General features: G+C 29.6%; 1 protein-coding gene across 1 annotated transcript; it reads left to right on the top strand.

Annotated features, from left to right (window-relative positions):
- The first annotated feature begins 5,680 nt into the window (after positions 1-5,680).
- Positions 5,681-11,207, top strand: LOC126776439 (uncharacterized). Its single transcript, XM_050498958.1, has 2 exons — positions 5,681-5,847; positions 9,287-11,207. The coding sequence occupies exons 1-2, from the start codon at positions 5,814-5,816 to the stop codon at positions 9,652-9,654; spliced, it is 402 nt and encodes a 133-aa protein (XP_050354915.1). The 5' UTR covers positions 5,681-5,813; the 3' UTR covers positions 9,655-11,207.
- The last annotated feature ends 228 nt before the right edge of the window (positions 11,208-11,435 follow it).

Below are 11,435 nucleotides of genomic sequence, written 5' to 3'. Positions count from 1 at the left end.
CAAATTATTTGCGTAAAATATAAGTAAAAATAAAACACATATGAACAAAGTATATACAATAATCTAGCCATATTCAAATCGGAACTAAAAAAATCATACCTACTTATACAAGTTCTATATATAGCAATGTATATCCTTCGTGTGGTGCTGATCTATCCTCGCAACGTGCATTTCGTGTTACCTTCAATAACAATCTCCGCTCGACATGCAGCGTGCAGGAGCATAACAGTCACATAAAAGGGTGCACGTTGTAAACGAAACATGGTATCAAACGTGACTGCTGTCCTACTCTCTCAGAGTTAATTGATCATCTGCGATACTTCTGTGGTTATATGACGAATTCCACGTTACAGAAATAAGTAGCGTTATGGTTTTTGCCATCTATTTTTATTTATTTAAATGTCAAGAATTATATACTAATATTTCTCGTAACATAACATTGAATTTCTAGTTATAAGCAGACTTAAGCGTACTGCTATTTGGGGTAGGTCTTAGTTAAATCTGGCTAGCACCAAACTTGAATTTAGAACGCATAATAATAAATATAGAATAAGAACGCGTGAATCTTAACCGATGAACGTGGGTTCAAACCCGGGCAAGCACCTCTGGATTTACATGTGCTTAATTTCTGTTTATAATTCATCTCGTGCTTTTCGGTGAAGGAAAACATCGTGAGGAAACCTGCATGTGTCTAATTTCATCGAAATTCTGCCACATGTGTATTCTACCAACCCGCACTGGAGCAGCGTGGTGGAATAAGCTCCAAACCTTCTTCTCAAAAAAGGGAGAGGAGGCCTTAGCCCAGCAGTGGGACATTTACAGGCTGTTACTATTGTTCTTGTCAGGAATGAATGAGCCAGTGCTTGTATATTTAATTCCAGCACAATAGTTATATTCCATATAATGCAGCTTATTGATAAAATAATAAACGATTCTTACAATGCAACATTTCTATGGACAGAAAAGGCTACTTAGCCTTCCGATAAACAGCAGTTCACTTTTACTAGTAACTCTTAGAATAAAAGTGCACTAAACAAATAGAAATAAATATAAAAATTGACACCCCGTAATCGGAATATTCATTTGACCTCTAATAATTTTTAATTTTGATAATTTTATATGATAAATTACATTTATTTAGGTGCTCAATTATTATCTATGTTGATTTTGTATCAAATAAAATCAACTTTTGTAAGATTTAATCTCTTTGTTTCCACCTTTTCTACGCTCAAAGAAACTACTTAATAAAGGAACTTATTTGTAAATTATATTTTGTGACGTAATATCTCATTGAAACAGGACATAATAAATTAGTCAGTACAAATAGAAAGGGTATTCTTCCTGTGTGAACGAGTATTGATTGTGTGACATCGGTCACGTGCTAGCATCGTACGCTCGAGCTTATCGAAAGCGTCATGCATTTTACATAAATATGTGCAGCATAACAACAGTATTTTATATTTTGTATATTATAAAGTTGAATGAAATTATCTTTTTCTTTGAGCATCACACAGTACAAACACTACTGGTGTTTTGTATAAAAATATAATTATGTATGTTCGTATTAATCCTCTAAGAGTATGAATGTATTTTTTTTATTATTGCAAACCATTGTTTAATTGGTATAAATTAATTTAGTATGTTTATAATATAATAATCATTCTAAATTTAATTAAATAGCCATTTAAAAACAATAAGGCTCAATTTTAAATAGTTTAAGAAGTTGACATTTAGTAATTTAATTTATTTAAAATGCAATGCTCGTAATTTATTCTTCGTAAAAGCTTAATTAATATCTAACATATATTCATTTACTGAAAAGTATAACTACAAGGACGATGTAAGGGCTGAACAATATTTCTTGCAATGCCAATGTGTATAATGTGTATGGGCGGCGGTGACCATTTACCATAAGGTTACATAAAGGTACCATTAGGTACTATAAATTCAATTAAAGAAACAAAAATTTAGGTCATAAGCAACTATCTTTAATTGTTGTATTAAGATCCAAGTCGTCCACCAACGATTGCGCTGCTCAGGTGTGGCCGAACTTCGAGAGTAGCAGCTATGTCTCTGTCGCTTAGTGCCGACTGGTCGCGCAGGCATTCGATGCTTAATCCGTAGCGTCATGCATCAACACGAGGTTGAGGCAGGTCGACGCACGTTGATAGTGCACGTTACTGCTCATGTGCTTAGCTTGAAGGACGAAATAAAACAATACGCAAATGAGATACACTTACCTCGTGTTTACATTAATTTACATACTGATATGAACTTATAATTTTATACAGGACGACTTATCACTTCATGTAAATAGGTGACTATTTGTTAAAAAATAACCAATGAGTGTTCATTTTATTTTATATTTGAATGTTAATTAGTTTTAAAGCGTGCTATTTAAAATGTCGAAATACTACAATAATATAATTATCTTATTCATAAGACTCTAATTCTATAAATTTGAAGTAAACGCTAACAACAAGACAACCTTGCACACAAATTTTTATATTATGTATGTATAAGTATTTACGTTATGGCCAAGGAGCACGCACGCATCTTGTTTGATTTTTTAAAGGAAATTTAAAGAATCAACCTAATCAACATCAGATACGTCACATGTCTGTATTTTAATAAATTTTACGATACAATTCGAACATTCTTATTTCAAATAATAATAATAAATTTCAGTTAAAAAATAGCGCGCTATTTACTTTAAAAAAAAAGAAAGAACTTTCGTTTTGAAACGTGAACATCTAAATTATATAAAATATCATAGTTTATTACGTCGTTATTTACAAATGATACAATTTATTTGATATAGTTCAAAGTGCGAATGATGCTTTACGTACTAATTGTATTATTCATCGGCCATCGCCCACACAAGAAGCCCAGCACTCTAATAACGAAAGCACTTACATTCCCATTCAATTTACCTCGATCATTATAGAAAGAGCAACAGAAAATCCTGTTAAGTTACGTACACTTCAGTAACATTGATTCTTGTTATTGTAATACGCGATATATATACTTTAAAATTAATACTTCGAATTTTGTTTATTACCACAGAATCTTTCAAATTTTAAATGCTTTATATTTTAGACATAATTATGGCCTCATTATATAATACATACTAATAAATGTACGTATTGATATATAAAGTTAACACACGACGTGATAACAATCTACGTGCAATATATGTATGTATAAACTCGTAGCATTTACACTGTTTTGTTACAATTTTGTAATTTTTAAGTTCAATCTAATATCAGTAATTTTTGTTACTTACTACACATTTTTGTTACTGACTACAGTCCAACCTATCAAATTGTAAAATGACAGCGAACCAGCGAAATTGCCGAATCATTGAACGACTCTCTATGAGTACTATGAGTACTACTATTGAGTATAGCGTTAACACCAAATTTCTCCATTAATGATGGAAGGCATGGAGCTGAGGCCATCAAAATTCTAAGACCTCAACCAATATAGCAAACTCTTTCCACGATTAACCCGGGTAAAACCGCAGGGTACTGCTAGTAATATATGAAGATAAGCTTACACATTGAGAAAAAATATTTACGTGACTTTGAGCAACTCACACATATAACGCTTCTATTATTCTAAAGTATTGTGTCTTTTGTGGAAAAATAGGACATACATCAACGAATTTTTCCATTGATATTTATTCAAACGAAACATTGAGAAAAACAGTACGTCTCTACCAAGCACGTTATATGTCGTACCACAATGTCATCCACGTGGACGACAATGTGGATTATACCAAGTCTGAATACATTTACATTTCAATCTTATTACAATACATTCAGTATTTTCGGTCAACATCGAATGATATAGACAATCTATTTTTAAATTGAAAATTAGAGTTTTCAAAAAATTGATTTTAAATTAATTTCTACTGGTAAATATCATCTGTCCTATTACGTATGTAATTACTTGAAATATTTGAATTTGTTTCTGTGTGTGCGTAATATTATCTATAGATGGCAGGCTATGTGTGAGAACTACTGTACGTCTGCATACCAACAATGACTATTCTCATAATTGGTACGCGGTGAGTCAGTCGCGATCACACGTCTCTCGTCACTGCAACGTGTATTTTACGTAGAGCTACTTAACGATTGTAACGTGACAAAATTATATTGTTATTAATCCTCTGAACTAAATAAATAGAGAAAACCAATTAAGGCAATTATTTCAAATTATATGAAATTTAAAAGCTCCGACTATTCAAATAGCTTGAAAGAGCTTCCTCTGTCTTGAATAAAAGAATTTAACGGCATTAAATACCAATATGATATAAAATATTACAAAATAGTCTCTACTCTAATTCTTATATTATTATGGTCTTCAGAATTATTTAAATAATAACATTAAATGTCTATTTAAGTAGAAAATAATTCAAAGGAAATGAGTTAATTATATGTCGATTATTACTATTATTTAAACAATATTTATCACGGAATACTCAAATCATATAATAAAAATGTTTTGAAAAAAGATATTTAATATCGTTAAAAATTTAGTTTTAGTTTATAATATTTAAAATGTATTATTTATAATAATTATACAAAACGGCTCAGTATAATTTAGTCAGTTTTTAACGTGACCAATGTCATTGTCAATGAAACAATATTGAATTAATGATCACAATATTTCTATTCTTGATTATATTATCTTTCACGTTACAAATTATCTTAATGATATCTAATTCTAATCGAAGTTTAATTATTATTTTTTATTTAATGTTTTCAACTAAGACATAAAGCTCTTTGCTAAACTAAATATATAAAAAAAAAAAAACTAAATATATTTTATTTAATAAATATTATCACGAGCAACGTCTAAATTCGCATTGAAATACCAATTTATATTTAATGTTTAAACTGATATAGTTTATTTTTGATTTAGTTTTAAACTTTTTATAGTATATTAAAAAATATATTGCAATTTTAGTTTTGTCTACTGTTTAATCAATAAAAAAGAGACATATTCAGTCATTGTGAATCCTTTCTGATTGATAATGATAACAGTCTCTGGCTCCAAGTCTACACGTGTTGTTCCATGCGAGTTCCGTCTAGCAAGCGACCGCGCCTACACATTGCGGGTAAATTACCCCAAATTTAGGGAAAACAATTTTTCTTGTTTCATTTAAACATAAATAATAGGATTTATACATACGCAAATAATACTAAATAATAAAAATATTTCTTTTTAGTATTTTATATTATAATTAATAATTAAGCAAGTGTTTGTGTTTTTGCTTATAAAAATTGAAATTATATTAATTTAAACAATCATTTAAATATATAAAAGTCCACGCAATATACAGTTGATGGTGCGTGGTGCATATGTGCTTAATTTTTGTCTAGCATTAAGATTTGATGATTATGCTTTTAAAACTGACAAGCTTCGTATAACAGAGAAAAATTATCAGTTCTAAAAATATGTTATCTATATTACTCTACTTGTATCTTAATTTATCTTTAGAACGTACATAATAAAATCTTATATTTGTGAAATGTTCATAAAATTCATAAACGTCATTAATTATTATTATTCCACTTCTTTGTGGAAATTCGAATTTTCGCATGACAATAAGCTTTCCATCTCGCTCTATGACGCCTCGCGGCAAGACCGGCCGCCCGGGCCTTCGATTTCAGAACCCAACCCAGTACGCCAACTTCGTGTTTGAATCTCGAGCGATACACACGCGTCTGTTCTACTTGTGTTCGCATTGTATTTTCAAATTTGTTTGTTTTTGTGTTTGTATAAACAAGCTGTGTTCTTCAAACATGTGTGAAAAAAGGATAAGGAAAATAAAAAGAGGTTAGTTATTCTTTTATATTAACTATTTTAAATTGACAAAAGTAACTGCTTTACAGACTGATCACTGACCTACCGCACTTTATGGAAAACAGCTATGTGTGTCTCTACATATTTTTGTTTCAAATTCATATTATTCGGTTGCGTGTTAAATAAGATATTTTTATTTAATTAAATAATATTAATGAAAATTTTTTTTTTTTTGTTATTTATATAAAATAAATATAATTAAAAATAAATTATAATATTCTGTTTTAAAAACACCAAAGTTTACAATTCACTTTAAACAAATTAAATAGCTGCAATATTTGATGTTTTCACATTATGTTTTGATATTAACGTAAGGTCGTTTTTATCAATATGTTATGAATATGTTTTGAAAATGGTTAAAAAATTCGAAAAATCTTAAAACTTTGATAGGTTATGAAAATAGTTATGTTAATATAATATTTTAAATATTTAAAACAATGAATGAATGCCCGAATGAAAAAAATCTTAATAATTAAATATATTATATACTTACATAATACATATTATATATTTTCATCCCCTTGAAGTATATACTGTAATAATTACGATACACTTTCGAGATATGTTTACCTTTGCTAAGATTATAGATTTAAATCTAAGTCAATACACTCGCATCATATTTACATTTAACTGCTCATAGTAATTCTGGAGCAAACATGCTCTATCATCGTTACAAACTTAATAACATAAGTCCATTCAATAGCAATAGTCGTATTATATTTTTTTATTATATGTAAGTTCAAAAAAAAATAATCAAAATAATTGTATACATAGTTTATAACAGTCGCATATAATACAATTCGCATAAAGGAATATGAATAATTACCGATAGAGACTAGATAAAGGTTTATATATAGGTTCATTCACCTAGCTATAGGCAGATTGTCTGTGATACGGATCAATACATTATACGGAATTAAGAAAAACTTAGCATAATATGACGTATGCATTATACATTTGCATTACTTTCTAATAAAGTGGCCACGTATGAAATTACAAATGACGATTCTGTTTCTGCGAAAAGATTATTTATAATTAACAGAATGTCATCAATTTAAATCGTTCTTTATCTAAACATGCAGTTACCACGTTTATGTTTTTTTATTGCTTAAAAATCGCATACAACGTTTTACATAGTAAATCCTATATATTTTGTTAATTATTGCTTTATTAATCAGCAATACACGATCCTAAGTTTTCAAATATAAATTTATCTTAGATTATGATAATGACATAAAGACATTTCTAACTTCGAAATGTATTGTTAAATTATAGATTAAATAAAACCGTTGAGTTCGCACTTAGTATCAGTGGTATCAGTGTTATATAAAAATATTATGAACATCCTTATTTGTATTAGTATTGGTTTTGATTCACCCTCTTTCCTGTTTATGAATTTTGCTGACCTGAAACTTAACCTTGATTTAAATTGGTGGGTCGATTCTTGAATAAAATTGCCGACACTTTTAAAGGTCCAATTTTTCAATCTGTTCAACGAGTACATTTGGGCAATCATGTTAAAAAACTTGTCTGCTTCATTTAGCACAAAATATATTAATACCAAAAATTGTACAAGACCATAAAAACATACATTAAAATATAATTAAATTATTATTAACAGAATACAATGTTATCTCGCCGTTCCTAGAGAGAGAACCAGACGTAGGTATTTATTATATGAATGTGAAACTGAGTCTAATTTTTATTTATAGACATAATATGGTACTTTGTCAGTACTACAACATAATATAAAGAGAGACAATAGCATATTTTATATATTTCTGAAATTATACTATTCTTTAAATCAACAGTATATATCTAGATGAGTTTCAAAGAGAACCATTTTTTTAAAATAATCATCTAAAAAAAATATACAATAAAAGATTGTATATATATTTTTTTTGTAAATCATATACGATAAATATTTTAAATCATTTATTTATTATTGTCATTATCAAATCAAAATAATGGTAACTAAAGTCTCGTTATTAAGATTACCTGCCTTGTTGATCTAGTAGCTAGTTTATAAGGCTGCAGATATCGAGTTTATATCCTGGGCTCAAATCACAGGTGCGCCAATAAACAGTAATTGCATTTTTCCGTTAAGCAATTATCAGAAGATCGGAGTTAGGAAATTAGCGGTGTTATACTTGGCTCGGAAAGAACATAAAGACGGTGGTCTTTTTCATGATGTTTCTCAGATCGTGTCAATTTGCCCCCCATGGAATAAAATTACGATAGTGAGGGGGCTAGGTAATGCAGTTATGTATGTTTACACAATTGTGAACTATATGCGCAGATGCATAATGTTATAGATCGGCGGCCCTGGCTGAAATTCGTAACAGCCTGTGAATGTCCCACTGCTGGGCTAAAGGCCTCCTCTCCTCTTTTTGAGGAGAAGGTTTGGAGCTTATTCCACCACGCTGCTCCAATGCGGGTTGGTGGAATACACATGTGGCAGTATTTCAGTGAAATTAAACACATGCAGGTTTCCCCACGATGTTTTCCTTCACCGTAAAGCACGAGATGAATTTAATCACAAATTAAGCACATGAAAATTCAGTGGTGCTTGCCCGGGTTTGAACCCACGATCATCGGTTAAGATTCACGCGTTCTTACCACTGGGCCATCTCGGCTCATTATAAATTCAATAATATATATTAAAGGCTGAAATTAAATATATATATATTAAATAACATAGTTCATAAGTTATACATAACTTAAAAAATATTCAATGCTCTTTTGATGCTCACCTTACATACAAGTAAGCTCAAGCTAAATATTGATTTTTCTATTTTCAATTGACCTCAATACGTGACAAATTGTTTAAATAACTTCGATTCCGACCAAATGTCCAACCCATAGAACACGTGAACTTAAATATCCAAGATCAATATATCTTTGATATTTATATTATTTTGTATATATAATTATATATGTATATAGATGTGTGTATGTAATTAATTATTATCGTTCCATTATCAAACGAAGACAATAAACTCATATAGAATAAAGTTACTCCAATGATAAAATTTGCACGTGTCCCAAGCACGTTGTATTTACTGGCTTGTTTTTGAGCACACGTTCTCATAACGTGAGTGCAGTTCACGAAGTTATTTTTCACCATTAATATCTAGAACTTTTCTTTTACACAAGTAGGCGTCACACATACATCAATAATTAATATGTTATTTACTTTTTTAAATGTAATTTTAATGCTTTTCGGCTATGTACTTAGTTGGAAAATCGTAACCAAAATGTTTTATCAATGTATTGAAAACTTCATATGACATATTGTTCTGCCGCTTGTACTAGCTGATTTTTACTATTAATAATGGTGTACAGGTATAATTCGTTAATATATTCTTAATAAGAATATAAATATTAACAAAAGAAATATTTATTGTTACAGGTTCTCAAATAGCCCGTCTGCGTGAAGCAAGACGCCTACAGAGGCTACAATGGATCCCTACACCACCACCAATTGAAGAGGTTGCACCTCCACCTCAGCAGCCGACAGTAGATAAGGCCGCTCAAAATAGAGTCATACTTGAGTTAGCATGGAAAACAATCGCTCTCATGCAGAAAAACAGGCTCATACAACAAAAGATCGTTGCTCTACAAAAAGAAACTTCTGAATTCGTTGCTGCTGTCATGAGCAACCCTGAAAATAAAAAGCGTTATTTGGAACATGTTCGTCTTTACACCGCTGGTCTCATCACCTTAACACCTCCGACGGATGCCCGAAATAAGCCCTTAAAATTAGAACCCAAAGTCTAAATTTTTTTTTTTAAATAATGGAATGAAGATATAATGTGAGAAATGAACATATTATAATATATTACTACTGATTTAGATTCAGGGTAATGATAGTTGTGATCAGCTTTTGTTATTTTGTTTAAGTACTTATTGATGAAGGTAAATATTTGTTAGCTCGTACTTTATTTTTACCTTCCGGCAATAATCTTTAAATGCAGTGTCTTAATTAAAAAAGTTGTGGCTAATATAGGGAACCGTTTTTTCTTGTAAACATATTGAGGTTGTTATACGAGGCTGTTGATGTTTCTAGATATATCTCTGTGTCATTTATTTAATAGGATTTGATTTAATATAATTGTAAGATGAAAATATAAACATTTTAATTAATATTTTGTTAATAAGATCGAGTGAGTAGATAAAATGAATTAAAATAAACACATTTAAAATACTTTAAACTAATCGTCCAATGCCCATATGAGTTAACATTTATAGTTAGGAACAAATTCAAACTAATTAAAATATAAAATCAACGGAATAATAATAATAATACTTATTATTTGTTATTTCTTAAGACTTATTTTAAAACTTGTGATTTTCGTCTATTTAATCAAAATTTAGAAATATTTAGAAATAGTAGATGTATACATAATATTCAATTTTATAAAGCTGAAGAAGCTTAAAAATACTCCTAGAGTGTAAATTAAGTACTGATTATAAGCCGTTACCGTCAGTTTGTCCCTAAATGTACTAAATTTCTTGATTTTTCATAACAAGAACATTTTTTTACTTTTGTGGTATATTTTTGTTTATTTAGAAAGCATTTAATAGTTGTTAGTTATCTAAGCTGCACACAGAACTACCACTGTGTTCAATTTACGTACATTAGGTGTATATTCTTTTAAATATTCTTTGTTCATTGTTATCTGTGCCAGTTTTTAGTATAGATAAAAAATAACTAATGTACGACTATACTCGGTTTAAAATTGATTGTCTATTTCAATTTGATTTGTATAAAATAAACATAACTGTACATAACCACACTTCGTAACAAGGCTACAATGTTATAGAACATATGATTTTAAATATATTTACTAAACTATTTCTTAGTAATTACAACACTGCTCTGTTTTACTTTTTGTATTAATCGAGCTGGAATGCTAACAAACATGAAGTTTTATATAAGTCATGTTTACATTCGATCCTTATGAATAACTATATAGATTAATCTTGTTGTAAAATTGAACGACATTCAGAGACCTTAATAATAAAATTTATTTTATGTATTTCTTTTAAAAAAATTAGGTCATTTGTGCGAAAAAAAATAAACACAAACGTAAAGAAATACAAATTTAAACACCACTTAATTAATACAAGTAAAAACAAAAAGATGGGAGAATTATTTCGAATATACTTAGGTCGTTATAAAGTATTAACAATATCGTTATTTGAATTGCACAACACCCTATTTAATATTAGGATTAACTTAAAGTTTTACGCTTAAAATTGTTTCAGTTTATTAATTAATGTTAATATTAATAAGTTTTCGTTGTTATTTTTAAAATAAACTAGTCTGAATAATTATTGTATGTTGTTATTAAACTCCTTTATCAAACCAAAGTAATTAGCGCAGTTGAGAGAGGTAAGAGCTCTTTAAGAGCTCTAAGAGAGGTGAGGCTCCGAGTACCCTGGAAATCCTCCACAATGGAGGTCCGCATAGGCGGGCCAGCACTCAGACCGTCACGGTAGCATGCGCAAACGATCCCGTGGCGCTCTTCGTTAAGACGGAAAGGGTACCGCGGGTT

Source organism: Nymphalis io, chromosome 20, assembly GCF_905147045.1.
Source record: "Nymphalis io chromosome 20, ilAglIoxx1.1, whole genome shotgun sequence".
NCBI classification, from domain to species: domain Eukaryota; kingdom Metazoa; phylum Arthropoda; class Insecta; order Lepidoptera; family Nymphalidae; genus Nymphalis; species Nymphalis io.
This window is presented reverse-complemented; position numbering and strand designations above follow the sequence as displayed.

Bases quoted from the DNA above. Each gene is read 5' to 3' on its own strand.
- LOC126776439 (XM_050498958.1), top strand. From the start codon at position 5,814: ATGTGTGAAAAAAGGATAAGGAAAATAAAAAGAG. The intron at 5,848-9,286 runs GTTAGTTATTCT...TTATTGTTACAG, and splicing joins GATAAGGAAAATAAAAAGAG to GTTCTCAAATAGCCCGTCTG.